This window comes from Phalacrocorax carbo, chromosome 5 (genome assembly GCF_963921805.1).
Source record: "Phalacrocorax carbo chromosome 5, bPhaCar2.1, whole genome shotgun sequence".
In the NCBI taxonomy this organism is placed as follows: domain Eukaryota; kingdom Metazoa; phylum Chordata; class Aves; order Suliformes; family Phalacrocoracidae; genus Phalacrocorax; species Phalacrocorax carbo.
In genome coordinates, this window is record NC_087517.1 from 40,793,410 (window position 1) to 40,815,148 (window position 21,739).

Genomic DNA, 21,739 nt, shown 5'->3' on the forward strand with positions numbered 1-21,739 from the left:
TAAGAGAAGAGGAGTTATAAAAAGGAGAGTGTAAAACACTGCCATAACGAGATTGCAGCACGCATGTCCCACACACACTGGCTCAAAATCAATTGCTGTGTGGTGGGAGCTGTGACCACAGTTGCTGGTGGAAAGCCAAACTTCTTACGCCGGACTCCCCCTTTGTACCAGGCTAACTTTAATTTACAGGGGGGACTCAAGACTGTCACATACTTGCGAAAAGCTCATTCTTCAGAAAGAGCTCTTTAGCCACCATTTCCATTTCCTCTAAGTTTCTGACTGCTTGAATGCGATTAAATGAGACACAGGAGGACACATTTACAGCAAGGGTAGCTAACGTATTCAGCTGATCAACAATGTCAGCGTTGTTCTGTAATTCCAGCCGAATATCATCTGAAAAAAATAAAACAAACACACAAACAAAAGCAGTAGCATCACTAGACATAGCAAAAAACCCATCACATCATTCTGCTCTTTACACTAACAAAGACACCAGGAAGGAAGAAAAAACCCCATCGTACTAAACATGAAGTGTAAAATACATTTCTGCACTTAGCAGCGCAATGATGGCATGTTGTTGACCCAATTTTTATGTTAATCATTTGTAATATGCTCATGAGTTTGCCTTTGGGAGGATGCCAGCAATGGGATGTGACAGTCATCCCAAATCAGAAGTTGCTACTAACCTGCGGAGGTTTTAGACTCACATATGATGCTCACCATTCGTTCTACATCTTATGGTTTTTGATGTAATCAACTCGTCTGTTGAGTTGCTCTGTCTCAGGGGAGAACGTGCTTTATACAAGCACATCAAGGAAACATTATGTCTGTTGTGCTGATGTGTGTACTAAAACTGATAATGCAGTTTAATAAAGATGCTGCTGTTTCCTGGCTGTTTTAAAAGGTGACTGCATAATGCAGTGTAACTAATATGGAACAGCTGCTGCAGGCACGATGATTTTATGGGGAGTTAAGACAAGAGATGCTACTCATGAAATAACACAGGGGTCATCATGAACAGTATGTGAATATCCTTCTGACTGTGACAGACTACAGCCACTCTTGGTTTGTGCTGGGTTTTGCTGGCATAACCCAGATTTATGTTGACATGTATGGCCACTCATTGAAGAAGTAGGTAGGGACAATAAGACCAGCTAGGAAGAGACTGTGATCACCATGCTGTGCACTAGCAGGGAATGCATCCACCACTGCTGTTAGCTGATGATTCCCACAGTGCAGATCAACAATTCTCACCTTGAAAGACCATGTAAGAGCATCAAAGGACAGCAAATTCCAGCAAAGCATCTCCTGTAATGATGCCTTTGGCTTCATCAGCCTGGGTACCCTTATCTGATCCCTTGCTTTTCTGCTCTGGAAAACTTCTAAGTTGGACCCTAATGTGATACAAGTGAGCTCTCCAAAGCATTTCCCAGCAGAGTCCCAGGTAGCTCATCTGAAGTGATAATTATGGCTAAACAGTGTCCTCCAGTGGCCACTCTCAGCTGCAGAGATTCCCATCATACTATCCCCTCAACACTCATGAGAAACATCTCTTCATACAAGCCCTTTGCCTTCCCATAGACACAAGATTTTTGAATCGTAGCTGAGATTGCCTTGCACTAAAGCATCTGATATTAACCAGAGGAGAGCAATACCAGAGCATGGCTACAGTTTGATGACTCTGGAGCTCCCAGACTTGAAGTACAAATAGGAGGGCAACACATGTGGTGGAACAACTTACCCAGTTCATTTATTTGACTCAGCAGTTCAGCTGCATCCAAATCCACCATCAGCTTGATAAAAACCTGCACAAAGGGATTCTGCAGGGTGTTCTATCAACAAGCAAAAAGACAAAGCATCACTTTGACCAGACGCCCTCTCAGCTTATTCAGTGTATTTCTAAAATATAACAGACCAGCTGCCTTCACTGAGCATTTGTACAACCCCCTCCCACTCCTTTCCTGACCTGCCATATTTCCCTCTATCAGGATGGGGAAATGTTAGCAATGAAAATGGCATACAGAGCCCTGTAAGTCCAAGTGTTTCTGGGATTCAAGAGAGGATGCCTATTGAGTCCCCGCCAGGCAGTAGAGTCCCACAGAAAAATCATGGATAATCTTTGTTATGCTAAAAGTGCAGTATATTTCATTTGTGGCTGTTTTAATTCCTGTGAACACAGCCAGAGCACAATGGGTAGGCAACCAAAATTTAGCTTGGAGACCAGCAGACAGATTTTTGTTTGGCTGAATAGTTCATTATTCTACCAATGAGGGCAGTCAGCAGAGAATATTTCATTTCACTTTTGCATATTCCACTCCAGATTTTCTCTCAGTGCTGTGGAACGTACAATGAATTCCAGCTACTGAAATTAACTTCTAATGCTTTTGGGTTCCAGAGATCTTGTTTTCATAGTTTGTAAGAAAAGGAGACAATTTTTACTACGAAGAACGGGAAGCAAGTATGTGAAGCATTACAGCCTACTGCTTTCTGTATCCAAGCAAGGCCAGGCTCCTTAGGAGGGGAAAACAAAATTTTATTTACATTCACTGAGGTACAAAGATATCTTCTAGCTCTTATGTGTGTACCCAGAGGTACATGCTCATTATAGATACTGTTTCATTTTCTGAAAAAGTCATTTCTTGCCTGGTCTTGGCTGGCTGGATCACTCCATCAAGCAGAAAGTTAATTTACAAACTGAAGAGCATTCCCTGCTCATCTTAGCCCTCCAGCAGGCCTCAGCATGACCAGTGTCAGGGAGCATATTACAAACAGATCATTTCAGAAAGAAGATTTCCATGGAAAGGTGCATCAGGAGTATTTCTGTTTTGAGAACAGGCAGGCAAGCACAGAAACTATGAAGTCCAGGACAAATGCCTGAGAAGGGTCTCCCCAGCTGACCTAAGATGTTCCTGAGGTCCTTGGAACCCCAGTTTATTTCAGTGAAGAAATCCATCCTCCCAATTCCCTCCCCCAAGAGAGACAGGGGAGGTAGGATCTCATACCTTGATCATCGGTACCGTCTGGTTTAACTTCGCCAGTGAATTCATGATGACAGGGGACTTGTCCAACCACTCCTGGGACTTCAGGGCTAGATCAGCCATCTGCTCCAGCGTTGCATTAGACTACACAAAAGCCCACAACATAAAAGGATTAATTTATTCATTACCTTACAGCTCTTAAGCAATAAATAAATCAATAAAACAGCTAAGACTAAATGTGGTTTCCTTAGGATTTTACTTAGCACCCTATCACTGTTTGGCAAAATTCCCCTTAACACACTGAATTTGAATGCAAACTTAAAAATATGGCCTCATATGTGACACTTGGAGCATGTCTTGGACATCAACTTTCCTTCTGCCACTGGTCTGCTTGTGAACAAGTACTGGTTACAGCATTTGTCCTGGGAGACATCTCTGTTACTGGCTGAAAATATGGGGGTGGAACTTCACAAACTGAAGACCTTAAAAAATGGTATGGTAAATATTAGACCAACAGCAATTTTTTGGAGGTAAGATTCATTCAAAGTCAAAAGATGACTCATACGACCAGCAACACAACTAGGAGAAGATAATTTGACTAATAGTCCAAACAGTCAGAAAACAGACTTCAGCTTCTCAAAGAAACAATCCCTGCTAGATAAATTACAATCCTTTTGAGTGGGTGTATCCTGATGTACTGTTAACAGACCCATACCTTTCCCATGATTGCTTGAGTTTCTATGGTATCTGGTGTATAAAGGATCTTCCCAAGCACCATTGGTTTTAAAAAAGACCAAATTAAAGCTCCAGTTGGGGTCTTGACCAGGTCCAGGTAAAAGGATAAGCAAAATGGTGCTGAAAGGAGAGAAAAAGAAACAAATCGCACAGAGCACAAATAGACCAGATATGAGAAAGCTACCAGTGTATTTTTTTCCCATCTCCCCAGTTTGTTGCTGTGTCCAGTGAATGACTTCAGGGCCCTCTTCACTGACTGATATAACGTGTCTTGACAAAACCAATCCACCCCCAAGATCTCCTGTTGCTGAACTCAAGACAACATTGTTTGAGCCAAGATCCTCTGCTTGAAGGTTAAATGGAGTTTTGTAAACTCAGAGGAGCTAATAATGTCAGTACAGTTGGAAAAACTACACATCAAGAAAAAGCAGCGACCTGTCAAAGCCCTAAGGCCAGGTCATCAACAAATGGGAAAGAGTGCAGTATCAAGCACTGCTCTGCTACATAGGCTGTTTTCCTTTTAACATTTATAGGAATAAACCATTATTAATTAGGGCAGTGCAGATCTTCAGCTAGCATAAATCATGAGCACTTCAGCCCTCCAGAGACATATGAGGGAACAGCTCAGCACTGGATCTATCTGGAAACACTAGAGTTTGGCTCTGAAATGTTTTTCCCTTAAGGAAAAGCCAGACTTACTGGAGTCATGAGGAATCCCATATTTCCTCATCATTTTTTGGACATAGACATCCTCCACAGAAGAACTGTTGCTTACAGGGTCTCCAAAATCTGGAAGCAAGGACTCAAAAAACAGGGGTGTGATCTCCTGGTTGCAGAGGACTTTTGACACAGACTTAAATGTGCCACGTGTTATCCTGAAGTTGTTTGGTTTAAATAACGCCTGCAGAAAAGACAAATGCAAATAAATCCTGCATGCTAAAAGCATCCCATTCCGAGAGAAAAAAAGAAATAACATAATTGGAAGGCAAGGATTGAACATTTTTACACTGCTTTCTTATGAGAAGTTTGCTCTACAAAAACAGGGGCTTCCCATGGAGATCATGCTTTTATGGCTAACCTCTGTTATGACTGAGGTGGGAAATTCATTTCCAGGTATAAGATCAGTGTGGGAATTGCCTATAATGCGTGTATAGGAGTTGCCCATAATGTGTGCCTGGTGATACATACAAACCCTGGGTTACAAGACATAATTTGCCACACAGATGTGCACATCTCCTATCTCCATCTAGTCCATGGCTGCACATGGTTCTGCAATGTGCAGGTAAAGTGATTACTAGAAACGATTCCTGTGATCTATGCTGTCATTGACTATGGATCAGAGAGGGATTAGATCCAGTGCTGGATGAAGTTAGTGCAACCTGACTTTATTGCAGCTGTTGGAGCAGGACTGGGTTCGTACTGAATGTTTTGGGCAGTCTTGAGGCTTTGGGTGTGTTCTAATGTGCACTAAAGCTAAATCAGATCTTTGCTGTTGACTTATGTGGTTTTGGTTAGCCTTTAGTGGGCAGTTCTCCAGTTGCTTTCACAAGCTGACCCCTTCCAGTATACTGGCGTATTTTGTTGGAATTCTACCCTCCTTCAAGACAGTTGTTTACCCCCTGCATTTTTCTTCCTAGTGTCCCTCCTACAGCACATGTTCCTAGTGTCCCCCTGTCACGAGTACATGATGGACCCACTGCTCCAAATCAAAGCCCTCCCAGGAAGGCAACATATACGTTTGACAGAGATTCTTCTTAGGACACTGCTGCTTTAAAAGAGACTCAGTAATCCATGATTTAATGCACCTCTGGCTTCTAGGGTAAGAAATTCCTGTGGAAGCTGTTTCAGCGGTGTTTTGTCTCCAAAGCACATGCAGACTACGCATACCTTAGTCAGTGGCACATTTCTAGACTGCCGTAGCTTTTTCAGTGAATGAATAGCTTGTAGCAATGGATCAACGCCAGATTCAACCTCGTGTCTGAAATATTTCATTTTTGTCAGAAGGCCTAACATGTTGTCCACGGATTTCTGAAGTTCCTTTGGGAAAAACATCTACAAGAGGCAGGAAGGAAATCAATTATCATTAGCAGGAATCTGTGTGTACATGCATGTACACGCCCATATTGTATTAATTCCAAAACAAAGATTGTGGGATTTTCAAAACTGTTGGGAGGCTTAGGGAGCAAATGTCCCATGGGAAATGAATGGGATTTGTATTCCTAAATCCCCAAGTGCTTTTGCAAACCACTCCCCTGAATATCACATATTCTGAACAATGCACATTTCCAAACACCTACAGTTGGGAAATGTGTATGAGATAGCGGCTGGGATATAAACAGAGTCTCTAAGAGGTAGCATTTTGCACAACATAAATGTCAAACACTATGAGTGACTTCTGACTTGAGCCAGATCCACTGGCATTCTCATTTAATAAATTCTTTTCCCCAGGATCACTTTTGTAGCATTTTTTAACATGTATCCAATATGCACTTCTCTGTGGATGGTATTTTTACATGTTGTTTATATAGTTGTGTGCACAGGGTATTTGAATCAACTAATAACTTGGCAGTGCCGACTAAATTGGGAAAATACATTTTACAGGACTTATTCCAGGGCTTCTCTTTTCAAGGAATAAAAAAATTTAGTCCAGTGTCTTATTTTTGGGTAGCGCGAACTCAGTGGGAACGTTCAAGAGATTGTGACAGCATACAAATGATACAGCAGATAGAAAGGCATTTAAAGTAGGTCCCGTGCCTTTAAATGAAGTTTGCTGGTCTACACCGGCTGGGATCCTCATTTATATCCACCCTGTCACAGCATGGATATGCAATAAAAAATATTGCATGAGCAAAGCCTGATCTTTGGCTTGTGTAAATCAGCATAGCTTCTGGCCACTGCAATGATATTTTATGACCTTTCAGCCACTACATGCAGCAAAGACTACAAAAAGCACTCTACAAATCCAGCACTAACCTTGTATAAGAAATTATAAATGTCTAAGTGTCTTAACAGCGTGACCCCTAGGAAGTACGTCTCACGAGTCCTCTCTGAAAGAGAGAGATTGCAGAACTCCTCCACTACTGTTAGCAGCTGTGGGTCAGCAGGACGGACGCGACAAGACTCCAGCTGGAGGATCTGAGAAATGAGCTGTGTTTGCACAAAGGAAGAAAAGATTTGTTAGGGGGTTGACTGCTCGCTCCAGTATGCATAGATTAATCTTGGCTTGCTGTTGTTCTTTCCATAGTGCCATATTTCAATGACCTGAGAACCAGAAAAAGCCTACCCATTACTCCCGCTCCAAGGGACAAATCCTAAGGACTGTGTTTTACTGCCCAGGTTGCACAGCAGTAAAAGCTTTTGTGGCTTCAATTTCCCACTGACTGATGCATGTAAAGTTTGGCAAAGAGCATGCTCTTTGGGGCTTGGTCCAGACAAGATGGTTGGGAAGGGGAGAAGCATCTGGAGCTCTGTTTGCGTAGGAGGCTGAGGAAGGCAAGCTCATGTCTCATTATGGGAGGCTATTTTTGAACCCCAAGTGCTCTCACTAATTGTGGTTAGAAGCATGATTTCCATCTGGACTGGAAAAACAGCACTGAGGACGCCACCAAGGACCTCACTCAGTCCTCATTAGTCTGTTACAGTGAGCTATGCCTTTGCTATGGATTGGAGCAATCACTCACCAGGCAGTGCATGGCTGCTTACCAGCTACTGGTGACAGCCAAAGAGACCATATGGCTCTTGGTCTCCAATGGCTGAACTGACGTCAGTGACTGCTCTTACTGCATTTCTGATGGCTATTTTGATCCATAACATGCTATGCTGTCTATCCATGTGGGTTCGTTTACCTCTCTCTGTGCTGTCACACATGCTGCATTCACTAACTGCATTCTGGTTTTAATGGTCTGAGAGGTAGAAAGCAACAAGAATGACAGCAAACTTACCTGACTGCTGTTTTCCGGGAGAGATACTTCCAGAAGAGCATCAATACTGGCTGTGGACATTCCTGTTGTGTTTCTGAGATCCTCTTTGAGCAGGTCCACATTTTTAAACACATCTCTTAACTTTTCTGTAAAGAACAATCAAAGAACAATTGATGTAACAGCTTTCTCCAGACATACAGCGATCTCAAGCACACAGAGGGGACTTGAAAGTAAAGTATGTAAGTTTGGTTCATCACTGCTGATTAAAAAAAAAAAACCCAACAACAACCACCAGCTTGCAGAATACAGTCAGTCTTCCTAGGTTTTACAGTCTGATTTGTGGGCTGAAGCTGACATGTCTAGTGACAGCAAAAGTTGCTCAAATACAAAGACTGAGACTTTCAGCACATAGGACTTTTTGGGCAGTACAGAAAACAAAAGCATGGTCTAGAACAGGCTCTAGAATTACCCTAGATAAAGGATCCCAAGGACACGGTTATTTCATTAATCCCACTTCTTCCTGGCAGGTAAACAAATCTTGGGATTTCCAGAAGAAATTATGATACCAGTGATTAAGTTTACCAAAGTTGTAAAGCAAATACAGAAAACTACCTTGCTTCCTAGAATCCGTTAAATTCTCCGTGATGTTCAGCATGGAATTCAAAGTAGTCATATACTGAGGCATCTCTTGAAAGAAAGCAACTTCTGGTACATTTTCTTGAAACCTAATTGGAAAGACAGAACAACCAACAAAATTGGGAATACAAAAAGAAGGCAAGAAGACATTTCATCATTTCATAAACAGAATGCTAAAGCAGTCTAACTCAGAGGGAGAGCCTCACCACTTCATTTGTGTCTGGATGTTTGTGGCATCCCCAATCAGTACACTCTGAAGCTCTTGTGAGATTCTTCTGTGATTCAGTACATTGGTCACAACTTGATTGCTCAGTTCAATAGCGCGGAGGAGCTGCTCATGAGTTTGACTTTGTTCGCACAGTTCTCCAAAGCTAACATTAGGAAGATGGCAAATATGCTGTATTGACTTAAAGCTCTCATAGTCACAAAGAAGTACTGTCAGATCCCGGAGGTGAGATATCTTCAAAGGAAATTTTGAAAAGGAAGACAAATGCACAAACACCAGTTAGACGACAGACTTATAAAAGGCAAGTTTTAAAGAGTGTAGCTGTCCCTTTCCATTTTTCTTTAGGATTAAAATTGTAATATATATTTTTAGTTATTCAAAGTGTCTCCAATAGAACAGTTCATAACAATCATTCCTACATTAGTTTGTAGCAGACCTGGCTACACAACATTGCACAGTGATCTAAAAAACCTTCCAAGTCTTACATATCATTTCCCCTGCCCAACACACATACATAGCAATACTCCATTTGGACTTACCTGTTGACCAATTAATCTTCCCAGAGACCAAATAAATCTACCTTGTACAATAGGTTTAGCCTTTCAGACACCACCTGGTCATCTCTACTACAGCATATGAAATGGAGTTGGCTAGAAGTCACAACTTCCACAACTGCCAACCTGTGTAAAATTATAGTCCTTTGCCTACTCTGCTATTATGGGCTTCCCTTTTGTCTGACTTCATTATTTACATTATCAGTCTCATATGGCAAGAACTGTTTGCTGATTTGTGCCTATAAGTACCTGTCAGCTGAGGCTCATTGTATTATTGTTACAGATACATTAACCAGCAATGGCATTGCATACTGTTATCTTTTTTTTAAAAAGACTTTTAAATTCTATTTCTCATATACAGAAATAGAATAAAGTGCATGCATGCTATTAGTGCAGTCATGTATGTATGGTGTAAGAAGCATTTTATCCAAATGAGGCATTGCCAAACCCAAAGCTGGTGAGGGAAATCCATGAATCAATAAAGCTTAGGTGCTTAATCTCAGAAACCATTATGGTGGTGTGAGACATCTAGGGCTAAGGGAGCATGTGGGAACTTGGAATCCAGCTACACTGGTGTCAGTATAGCTCCTTAGGCATAGTGGTGGTTCTAACTGCCAACTGGGTATGCACAATTCCACTGATTTTCAGTGGGGCAGAGGTATCCAACTGCTATCTGTGCCTTCAAAAACTCCTCTCCTATATAGTTCTCAAATGAAACTGAGGCATTCTGAATAATCTCAGCTCTGCAAAGTACTTTGCTAAGTGTCAATGTACTGAACTTGAAAACTACTGGTGCACTGGCAACCTGTGCAGCGCTCATCCTTTTGGGATGGCTGGTGGAAAACAGAAGCCATTCTATCCAACAGACTTGGAGGACAGGAACACCTCTACCTTCTCAGAAAAGTGGGTGTACACTTGGTAGGGACTCACATAAGAACAAGTTCCTCAGCCCAGTTTAATGGTGACCTTAAAATATAATCAGAAGGCAGAAAACAGAGTTTCAGTCCTAGTTTTTATCAGTTGTTCTTTTAAGAAACTTTTTTTTTCCCATACGCTGCTTTTCAAAACCTCCATTGCACATTCATGTATCACTGTGGGATGTCCTTCAAGTCAGCATTTTAAGCAGACTTACTTTTAGCTTCAGGAGCTCTGGTATGGATGAATGTTTCTTGGAGGCGTTATTTTGCACAAAAGAGTTCTTTTTCAGATGAGTTTGCTTCAAAAGCATTGTGATGTTTTCTGTGCAAGGAAGAAAACAAAAGTTACTTGAGACAAAAACACCAGACTTTGCAGAAACTTCATAGATGGGAATATCAGCACTTATATTCTGAGGCCTACTGAGCATTGCTATATTCCACCAAATTCTCACAGCTCAAGTCGTCTGAAATCACAGACCAAGACCTAGGATGTAATCTGGATTGTAATGGATCCAGTCTGAGTAGGTGCTCTGGACCTAAAAAAATCCACCCCATACTGGTAAAAGGACTTCTGACAGTGCCCTTCTAAGCACATGTGGTATTTCTATTCTATGAACAGATAGACTTCTCAGGTTTTACAATAAGTTAATACGATTAATATCTATGTGAAACAGCATGTTAACTCTCAAAAACAACTGCCGTCATCCTATGGGTACATAAATCTGTGAAGGGAATATAGGTTTCTATTTGTAAGATTTCTTTATCTTAGTGTCAGGAACCTGTCATCACATAGCGAAAAGCAGATGTGCCTTTTGGACAGAGTTGGATGGAAAACTTATATCCGCAATGTGACATAACTCAAACAAAAAAGAAGTCTGGCTTCCTGAGGCCTCACAGCTCCAGTTAATTGCCAGCGGATGAAAACATGTAGCACCATTCCTTCCCGTCATTAGACAAAACACTTTGAAAAGACAGGCACAACATATTCCAGCTGAGGTCCCACAACATTAATGAAATCATGATTACCTGTCAATTTGCTGTCTTCAACTTCAGTGGCATTTATTAGACACATCAGGTAAGGGTTATAGCTGTTATTCACTGTCACCTGTAAGATGGTGTTTTCAAATTCTAAAAACAGAAATCTGAAAAATAAGATAGGATTTTAAATCAGCTTCTCTCTCAGAAACAAGGTATATTAGCAAGCAACCTGTCAGATGTGTAGATGCTGTTCCTTGGCAGTGTAAATAAGACATCCAGGTGAAGCCATGTGTCTCCTGTGACACCTCCTAAGTGGGTACCCTCCCAATTTTGTGTCATCAATTCTGTTTGCTGTTTTCTCCCAAAACTGTAATTCGCTCTCAAACCATATGAATAAGAAAACACACTTGAAAGGTTCACTGTGGATGCAAGATATAGATGGAAAGGCATGACTACGGGAGACTGAGAACCGAAAATGAGAGTCATACCACAAAGAAGGGGTTTCTGAAGAATTTACCACTGGCAGCAAGCCTTCTACAGGATTCTGCTTCCACCATGAACTGATACATGCCAACAAAGAAAATTTTTGAAAGTCTCATTCTCAGATGTTCAAGGAGAAATTTCCTCCTCTTCAGTTTAACTCATGTTAGACCTAGTGTCCTAAATTATGGTGAATTCAGGCTCAAGTTGCTCCACTGGAAGAAAATAACATGCTTCCCATGCTGGGATGAGAATGTTAGTCGCTACCCATAAATGCAATTACAATACCTGAAAAAGCAAACTCACCGTGCGATCAGACTAGTTGGTGACAGAGTTTGGTCACTCTGAGTCCAAGGCAGTGTCTTGTTGTACAGCGTTTCTGCCATGACAATGAAGTGATGAGCAACAATATCAATCACACTGTCAAAACTAGTTTTGTTGGAGGGAAAAGATGAACTGGAACTTGTATTGAATTCATTTAGCAGATCAGAGAAGTTTAGCCTCTTAAGAATGTAGTGACTGGCTTCAATGATTTCTAGAGCTGACACATCATTGGCAGAACTGTTTGCCACTGCTTCCAACAACTTTGCAAAGGCAGCTGCTTCAGTTATATTCCTTTTGGTGTTTAGGAAACTGTCAACCACATCCCAGATGCTTGAGTAATACGTCCATTTGGTGTGGCTGAAGGCGCCTTGGAGTCTCTGCAGCAGGTCATTCATGTGGAGCTCATCCTGTGCCAAACTGAAGAGCGTGGACAGGTTATTCCACCCTGCTAAGATGTCAGAGAAACTCAGGGAGTTCAGTACTGTTTCATTCAGCATGAAAGGAGTGAGCATATTCAAAAGCTGGGATGAGAGAACATCACCCACATCCTGGACTGGGACGGGGCACGAGGCATTGCTCTGCAGCAGCTCCTCTGTGGCAGCAGTCAGAGCTCTTGCCTTCTCTTGTACCCATGAGTTTTCCAGCTTGGAGACAAAGTTTAATTTGGAAAGGAAACCCAGAGAAAACTGCAGAGACTGGATGATGCATGACAGCTCCTTGGAAAAACGTTCACTGCTGTTCTTATAGACAGCAGCAAACTCTGGAGACAGTTTCAGGTTTGTTATGGCAAGCTGGAACATTTTTTTAAAGGTGTCATTGCGCATTGTTATACCCTCCATGCCCATGGAATCAAAGAGGGGTTTGCAGGGGCTCCCCGCTAAGGACTCGCTTAGAGTGGTATTTTCAAAGAGCATCTCAAGTGTTACGTGGAGCACGTCCTGAGCAGAGCACTTCTGGGGTGTCCCGTAAGCATTGCTGCTGTTCTTTAGGAAAGCACTCAAGGCTAAATTCAAGAGGTCCCAAATTTTTGCCTCTAGTGAAGTATTGTGCCATAAGGAAAACTCGCTGAACCCCTTCTGCAGCAGCAAATGTGAGAAATGATACACAATGTCCATTTTTTCTTCAAATGTTTTGTTTAAGTTGGTGTCATGAAGGACTTTCATTCCTGCTCTCCATATTTCAATCAGTCTCTGGGTATAGTTACTGTAATAATCAAGTAATAAGTTTATAGTTTCAAGCTCACTGATATTATAACTTTTCTGCAAAGCTTTTAAAATTAAGATACTCCTTTGCATGGCTTGTGAGTATATGGAGATGTTGGTTCCTCTGGAGTCTTCTTCACCATACAACTCAAATATGGAAGCCGCAAAGTTTACCAACTGCTTCAGTTCCCTACTGAAAGGAAGGCTGGAATCATTTGTCATTGCACTGAACTGATTTTGCAGTATGTCTAGAAGTGACTGGGAAGTGAGACTGTCTGTACTATTCCAGTTCATGGACTGGAGTACTTCAGCAATCTGCCAGAAAGCACGAAGTTCCTTTCCCTGCCTTCCATGAGAGGAAGTCTGGAGTTTCTGCATTAGCTTAGACATAGAAGAGATCAGCAGATAATGATCACTGGTATTCACCTTTGCCATGGCATCAAAAAGCTGCTTGAGGGACAAGAGCTGTTCTGCAAAATTTTCAGAAGTTACAGGGGTCAACGAGAAGTCAGAAAATAATGATGACACTTTTTCATTTGTGCTGAGATAATTTTCAATGTCTTCAAGCGAGATTGCATGAAGTGCAATCATTTTGATAACCTCCCATGCTTTCTCTGTATTAAAATAAGTCCTGTTTAAAATTATCTGATTCCAAATCATTGCAGCCATAGCTAGAATATCTTGATTTTCTTTTCCATAGGGATTGGGGTAGAACAATCCTTCACCACCAACTTCATTCAGTGGAAATAGTTCTCGAAATATTCTTTCCAAGTCCAGTGTGCTGTTTGTGGCAGAAGTTGAATTGAAAAAGAGTTTTAATGAATTGTACAAGTCATTCAGATCTGAGGATTTAATTCCTCCACTAGAATTATTAAAGACCTGAGGTACTAATGTTTTTCCAGGAGCTACCCCAAAGTCCACAAGAATTAGAGCTTTCTTCATAATTTCCAGGAGTTTCATATATTCACCCACTTCTGTTAGGTTCCATTTGGTGGTCAACACATCACCTGTGGCGTGCCACAGCCGTGAGAAATGCCCCCACTCAGACTGGTTGGAAGCATTTCTGCCCACCTGTAGCAATTCATATATACTGCTGTTCCTCATGGAAACAGTCAGTAACAGATGGGAAAACACAGGCAGCCTATGCCAGTCTACTGAGCTATCAGAGAAATTCAGCGAGTTCAGTACTGTTTCATTCAGCATGAAAGGAGTGAGCATATTCAAAAGCTGGGATGAGAGAACATCACCCACATCCTGGACTGGGACGGGGCACGAGGCATTGCTCTGCAGCAGCTCCTCTGTGGCAGCAGTCAGAGCTCTTGCCTTCTCTTGTACCCATGAGTTTTCCAGCTTGGAGACAAAGTTTAATTTGGAAAGGAAACCCAGAGAAAACTGCAGAGACTGGATGATGCATGACAGCTCCTTGGAAAAACGTTCACTGCTGTTCTTATAGACAGCAGCAAACTCTGGAGACAGTTTCAGGTTTGTTATGGCAAGCTGGAACATTTTTTTAAAGGTGTCATTGCGCATTGTTATACCCTCCATGCCCATGGAATCAAAGAGGGGTTTGCAGGGGCTCCCCGCTAAGGACTCGCTTAGAGTGGTATTTTCAAAGAGCATCTCAAGTGTTACGTGGAGCACGTCCTGAGCAGAGCACTTCTGGGGTGTCCCGTAAGCATTGCTGCTGTTCTTTAGGAAAGCACTCAAGGCTAAATTCAAGAGGTCCCAAATTTTTGCCTCTAGTGAAGTATTGTGCCATAAGGAAAACTCGCTGAACTCCTGCAGTAGAAGATGTGTTAAGTTATAGACAGGGTTAATTATTCCTTCACTGGAAGCTTCGCTGGCACTTATATAATGAAGGATTTTAATTCCTGTCATCAGAAGTTCAGATAAGGTCTCAAAGGTTTTGTTGTCAAAATTAAAGAAAAGATCTATAGATTTTAACTTGCTAACATTATAATTCAGCTGTAAGTCTTCTAATATGTCCAAGGTCTTTTGTATGGCTTGAGTCACTAGTGAGATATTGGCTACTTCAGAGTTTTCCCCAAACTCTTTAAATATGGCTGTTACAAATTCTGACAGTTGATCCAATTGTTCAATAAAGACACTATTTGAATTATTATTCAGCTTTTGTAAATGGCTGTTTAATACTTCTAAAAACTGCTCATAGGCTATGATGCCTGTGTTACTCCACTTCATAGATCTTAGTTTCTCCCCAATGCGCCAATAGGCATTCAGCTCATGCCACCAGGCTTCACCCATGGAGCTTTCTACTTTCCGCATCAGTTCAAACACAGGCATCAGTAGGTACTGATAACCTACGTTTGTGTCTGTCATTATAAAAAACATCTTCTGGATTGCTAGGAGCTGGTCTGGAAAGTTTCTGTAGGACACAGGCTTAAGCAGGTAATCGGCAAACAAAGATGGCATTTCTTGTATTCCATTTAAACGGTCTCTGAAGTCTTCCAGAAATGATGGCATGCTAGTGGAGAGCAACATTTGGAGAGCATCCTTAGTCTGCACTGTACTAAAATTAGAATTATTTAACAGAACTGGATTCCAAATCACTGTAGCTAATTTTAAAGCACTCTGAATTTCTTTCCACTGGGTCATTATACTGAAAATGGAAGTCCCATTAAAGTCACTCTGTAATTGCAGTGATGTGAAGTTATAGATTTCATCAATTATTTCCTTATTATATGGCTCCTTTAATTTATAATCATGATGTGGATTCATTCCCAGTTCAAGAATTGCATACAATTTCTGTAATGTTTCATTCTTCAAATTTCTGAATAGATTTAAGCTTTTTAATTCACTTCTATTCATTTTTTTCTCAAAGCCTTTTAAACGGTGTAGAGACTTTTGTATGGCTTCTAAATCATCTGAATCAATGGACCTCTTGAAGTCTTTTCCACCAATCTTTGGTGACTTTATTTTTCTGGAGGGGGAAAAAAAAGGCATTTTAGTGAATATGAAATCAATGCAAGTCAAAACATAAGGTGATTTAGAGGAACGATCATAGATTTCAATTATACTGTTAGTAATACCCCTTTAGGCAATGTCTTACCTCAGAACTTCCTCCACTTCAGATACTAAAGTCTGACTGTCTTTCCAGTTAACAAAGAGATTACAAATATATCTGGTCACCAAACTTCTTTCTTTATCTACAACAAACATGAAAAGAGTATATTAGTAAAGATCACATTAGTTTGGAAACTGAGAAAAGCTGTTAAGGATAACACATGTATGAGGTTAGGCTCCTAGGAAAAGACACAAGATCCTGGTTAGGAATTTGAGTGCCCTTTTGGGGTGTAATTCTTCCTGGCCTTTGGAAGGAAGTCAGGATGCTACCTGCCATCGTAGAAATTATTTTCCATCTCAGGAACAGCACAGACCCTCTGATCTGGGTACTAATGGAGCTCTCCTCCTGCTTTAGGAGCACTTTGCCATCAGTAATTCAGGGTAAGGTGGCCTAATACTTATTATTGTTTCTTTCCCTTCATTTGGGAATGCTTTTTTACTACTCTCACGTACCCTTTGTCTGCAGCATCATTTATGTCTCCCATAGCCATTTACAGTCATCTTGATATCCCCATGAGTCCAGTCCTCTCACTGGCCCCATATCCTTGTTTTCCCTACTTGCATTAATCTGCTTTCTTCTTAACCACCTCAACTTCCACAATCTCCATGAAACAAGCAGAGAATTAACAGTATTTATCAATCTGTCCCTTGTAGCATTTAGATACTGTACCTTTCCCTTGCTCATTCACATAACCTCAGTTAGAGGTGGATGTTGAGGACTCTGCCTCTGCTGTAAGCTGACAGGGGCTTAGCGGAATGACTGCTCTTGATGTATATAGCTCGTTGTGCAGCCCAGACCTAGCCTCTCCCTTGATGTACTGAGGTAAGTTTGACAGAGCCCACAACTAGAAAGCCGATTTTGACACCCCTCTCCCCCCCAAAAATACCAAGTTAAAAAATTACCACTCCCCATTTCCACTGAGACTGCAAACCCATGTTAATTCATTGTGTACTGACAAAATGAAGCTTTTTTACTTCTCCCTTGGAAATGAGATATTTTATTCACACTTGTAAAAAGTTGAAAGAAGAATTCATTATGCTGAGCCCTGAACAGTATGCAATCTGTATGGTTACTTATTAGCCTGCAGTTTGCATCTCCTCAGCACGACAGGTTTTCAGCAGAGATATGACTAAATGGAGGAGTCTTACCTTGCTCCAAGCAGGAATATGGAGAATCTGTAACTCCATTCTGAACAGTTTTGAATCTATCATCAGTCACAAGCAATGCAGAGAAATTCTGAGCTGCCGGCACAACACTAAAGGGGGAAAAAAGAACCCCAAAAAACTCAACGAGGAAAATAAATTGTGGTTACAGGTTTATGAGAAGAAATAAAACAAGTGTTCAAATAGGAAACAGCTGGAGACAGCCTATTATTCTTAAAGTGTCTGACAGACAAGCCATTGCCCCTACTTTTAATTATTTGTTTGATCATGCACAAAATACAAATACAAAGAGCTTTGATGGGAAAGCCATGGCTGTATATTAGCACAAACATATGTGCTGCACTCATTAGATGTACTTATTCAAAGGGTTATGCAAAATGTATAGACCACTTAAATCCTCACAACAGGGTTCGAAAAACACTCAGGTGATAGACTAGTCCAGGGATTCACTGCTGTGGGTGAATCTCCTCCTAAAAGAAACTAAGAAAGAGAGCAGACAAGGCTCAAGAGAGAGCAGGGATCCTTAGGGGACAACATCTGTGGATGGAAGAAGCGATCACAAATAACTGTTCCCATTTCCAGTTATCCTCCTTTCCTCTTTTATACTGTAATAACCAGGCTGACAAGGAAGCAAGGAATGTTTTTCAGTCTTAGGAAAGAACAAGCTGATAATCAGGCATATTGTATTATAGAGGAAGTAATTTAAAAAACTGTTCATTGTTTGCAGGTTACTGAAAACTTCATGGTGATTTTTAGTCCCTTTTGCCTCTCCTGTATGAAGAGTAGCTCTTCACTGTAGGCATAAGGTCAGCGTGAAATGCACAATCTCTCGCCTGCCTGAAGTTCTGCAGGTGATACACAAAGAACCTAGCTGAGCTGATTTCAGTGGCATGAATAAATACATACTGATTTGTGGGAACAATCTGCTAGTGAGAAGAGAGCACCAGGGATCTCTTTTCTCCTCATTTAACTTAATGTCTCCATGCAGGATTCGTGGACTTTGTGCTCACCATTTCCATTCTGCAGAGGTTTTTTTAGTAAGAGTCTTAGAGGGAGAAGAAACTGCAATTATAAATGACATATTTAGTTGAGCAATGGCAGAGCCAAGGAGGAGGGAAGCATAGGCTTGCCAAAAGTGGATACATATCGCACAGATCAGAAGGTAGCAAACATAGAAACAAATGTTGGGTTTGCCCTTTTATTTCAGTCTTGCAGGGCTTTTGCAGATATTGGCTTTAGAGAAAAATTCAGCTTATGTGCTTATCTGAAAAACTATTTTAAAGCAACAAACAGGAGCGTTCATGAATGCAGTCTGTAAACCAGGTTTGTGTGGATAATAAAACTTGCTCCTAAACTTTCTATAGAAATCATGACTTTGAAGTTACTGCTTCACAGTGGTGGTTTTATCACATGGTTAATACAGATGCCACAATGAGCAAAAGTTATTTTCTTCTGTATCTTCCTATTTATATGTGCTGGTTTTGGCTGGGACAGAGTTAATTTTCTTCACAGCAGCTAGTATGGGGCTGTGTTTTGGATTTGTGCTAAAACCAGTGCTGATAATACAGAGATATTTTAGTTACTGCTAAGTAGTGCTTACTCTAGTCAAGGACTTTTTCAGCTTCCCATGCTCTGCCAGGGGCACAAGAAGCTGGGATGGGACACAGCCGGGACAGCTGACCCCAACTGACCCAAGGGATATCCCACACCGTATGACGTCATGCTCAGGATATAAACTGGGGGAAGGAGAAGGGAAGGGGGGGATATTTGCAGTGATGCTGTTTGTCTTCCCAAGCAACTGTTACGCGTGATGGAGCCCTGCTTTCCTGGAGGTGGCTGAACACCTGCCTGCCCATGGGAAGCAGTGAATAAATTCCTTGTTTTGCTTTGCTTGTGTGTGTGGCCTTTGCTTTACTTATTAAACTGTCTTTACCTCAACCCACAAGTTTCTCACTTTTACTATTCTGATTCTCTCCCCCATCCCACTGGGGAGTGAGCAAGTGGCTGCGTGGGGCTGAGTTGCCGGCTGGGGTTAAACCATGACATTATACTACAAAAAAATCTCCTGTACAGCATTTCTTTAGGAGGTCAGTACTGCCTGAGAAAAAAACATGGCCAGGCTCACTAAGATGTGCTTTTGTAAGCATCATTAAAAATACTATTTGTGCAATCTCTTTGCAGTAACTCTTTACACATGCACTTATGCTGCCAGATGCTAGGCATAAAAGCACTGCACAGTTCTGGTGATGAAATTCACTGTGTCTCTTTGTTGTGCCTATGGTAACTTTGCCCAGCTCTGCAGCTGTAGAGCAAAGCAGAGCAGTACAGTAAATATTAATTCTTCCTGGGCACTCAAACAGTGCTTGATTCTCTCAGGCTTGATTCTGCAAGCCAGTACATGCAAACAAATGCAATAATCCTGTGACTGAAACAGCAGCAGGGACAAAACATTTCTGAATAAAATTAAAATTCTTGCTGCACTGCTACTGACTCCTTTAAGGATAAGGGCATTACAACTTACAAATAGTCCTCACAATGCAGTACGGCAAATTACCTAGATATTAAATGTACAGGTTCTTAAGTGCCTTGGCAACATGCCAGTGATGAAAAGTGAGTCCCACTAAGCCTGGGTATAATCAAAGTGGCAAAGTTTCTACAACTTTTTTTGGCATCTTTACCCAACTGCTCAAGTATCCAAGAAAAAAAAAAATCTGAAGACACTCGGTTGCTTGCTGTCCTCCATGTGGACTATTCAGAATAATTTATAGCAGTGTCAGTCACATATCCAGCAGCTGATTTGTAACAGAATCCCTTAATCTCTTGAGTAACTCGAATCTTCTAAAGATCATTGAGAGTTTAGACCAACTATGGACCAGGAAAGGGGTTTCAAGGCTAAGCCCATTTTAGAAGAGTTTTTGTTGTCCTAGGTGCATGCAGCATCAAATATTTCAGCACAGTTAATTCATGCAGTTAAGCCAGCTCTGTTGTTCATATAACCATTGAGCAAGAACATAACTGGTACTTTCTTCTTAAAGTCGGACATGTTCAAAGCCCCATATGCTAAAAACCAGGGTCCCTCTCTTCTCCGCTTTCTTGGGACCAATCTTGAAAGATAAAACAGCAGTAAATCAGCTAATAATTTTTTTAAAATAAAAATTAAAGAATTTATGGCTCCCCTACAAATGATTGAGGTGTTCCAAAACAACTTGAATTTGGCTTTATGCTTTTCTGGAAAGAAGCAGCCAGCTGCTGTCTTTAGCAGAACAACTATCCAGCCAGAAGGACTTTTCTTCAACCAAAGGAAGTGGCTGTTACTCACCACCTCTTCTATCTGCACAGGTGCAGGACAGCACCTCTAAGCAGGCTGGAAGAAAACTAAGAGTTCATACCAAGCTCCCATTTTAAAAGAGACACAAGAGTGACTGAAAAATCAAACAATGCTCACCGTCTATAGAGATCTTTAGAGATACATTAGTATGGAGCCATATCACCCCTCAAACAAATCACACTTTTAAGCTAACACCCTTTCTTCAAGATGAGAAGTGATGTCCTTAGAGTTCAATACACAAACCCACCAACTTTCAGTGCCTCTCCTGGCATTTTCTGCATTTTTACCTGGTTGGATTCTGAAGGAAATCAGTTATGTCTTGCAGTTGCATGCTGCCCTGAAACACATCTGGGGCCAGCAAAAGGAGATGCCACAGGGAGGTGTCATTCTGCACTTGGGAGATGAGCATTAGAAATGAGACCATTTCGTTGACGAATGCTGCCTGGTACTGTGGGTTGTGTTGCACCTTAACAAATAACAATGCAAGAAATTATTTAAGAACATTGACCCTTGTTGCTGTTGCATCTTTTTATGTGTTTCAGCTTGCACTGCACTTGTACACAACTCTATAAACAATACATTCAAATGACTCTAGTGACAAGCAATAACTGAGAGAGTGACTGTGCTTTACCTTCACACCCCAGATAGTACAATAAATTCTCTGTTTAGACAAGCCCTATGATTCACATTGTCCCAAACAGTCCAAAGACTAGGAATACAAGAAAAATTAATATCAATCCTCACTCTGGCAAAAAAGAAGGCATTACCTTTAAAGGATTCATTTGCTTTAATTATATGGGTTTCCCAAAGACAAGTACGGCTTCAGTTATGAATTGTTGGGTCAGATGCAGGAGTTATTGGATGAAGTTATATGACTGAGGTAATACACAATGAAATTTATTGCCTCCCTGAGCTTTACATATTCTTATTTACACGACATCCTCATACTGTTCTATATACCTGTCACTGCAGCAGGACAAATTAAGAGGAGGACAAGACCTGGGCATGGTGAGAACCCTTAGTGTCCACTAGCTAGGTGTCCTTGTCTTTCCAAGCTGTGTACACAGCCTAAGGTGTTTGGGCTAATACCATTCTCAAGAATTAGCTCAGCCTCAACATGCACTATAGGCACTTTGGTTTAGAGATGAGCAACTCCTAGCCAGGTGGGGTCATGTTCTATTTCCCAAACACTGCAATAAAATGCATGAACTAACAC

At 41.2% G+C, this 21,739-nt stretch overlaps 1 protein-coding gene across 1 annotated transcript in view; it reads right to left on the bottom strand.

Annotated features, from left to right (window-relative positions):
* ABCA12 (ATP binding cassette subfamily A member 12) overlaps positions 1–21,739 on the bottom strand; it is an 88,371-nt gene that overhangs the window by 41,911 nt on the left and 24,721 nt on the right. Inside the window, exons 7-22 of the mRNA XM_064452112.1 lie at positions 20,811–20,989; positions 17,181–17,287; positions 16,018–16,114; positions 11,731–15,888; positions 10,993–11,108; positions 10,182–10,288; positions 8,476–8,729; positions 8,246–8,358; positions 7,655–7,779; positions 6,687–6,860; positions 5,601–5,765; positions 4,413–4,614; positions 3,694–3,833; positions 3,003–3,122; positions 1,742–1,832; positions 214–393 (exon numbers count right to left, since the gene is read on the bottom strand). Of these exons, the coding sequence (XP_064308182.1) occupies positions 214–393; positions 1,742–1,832; positions 3,003–3,122; positions 3,694–3,833; positions 4,413–4,614; positions 5,601–5,765; positions 6,687–6,860; positions 7,655–7,779; positions 8,246–8,358; positions 8,476–8,729; positions 10,182–10,288; positions 10,993–11,108; positions 11,731–15,888; positions 16,018–16,114; positions 17,181–17,287; positions 20,811–20,989 (6,328 nt within the window). The remainder of the gene's footprint in view (positions 1–213; positions 394–1,741; positions 1,833–3,002; positions 3,123–3,693; positions 3,834–4,412; positions 4,615–5,600; positions 5,766–6,686; positions 6,861–7,654; positions 7,780–8,245; positions 8,359–8,475; positions 8,730–10,181; positions 10,289–10,992; positions 11,109–11,730; positions 15,889–16,017; positions 16,115–17,180; positions 17,288–20,810; positions 20,990–21,739) is intronic.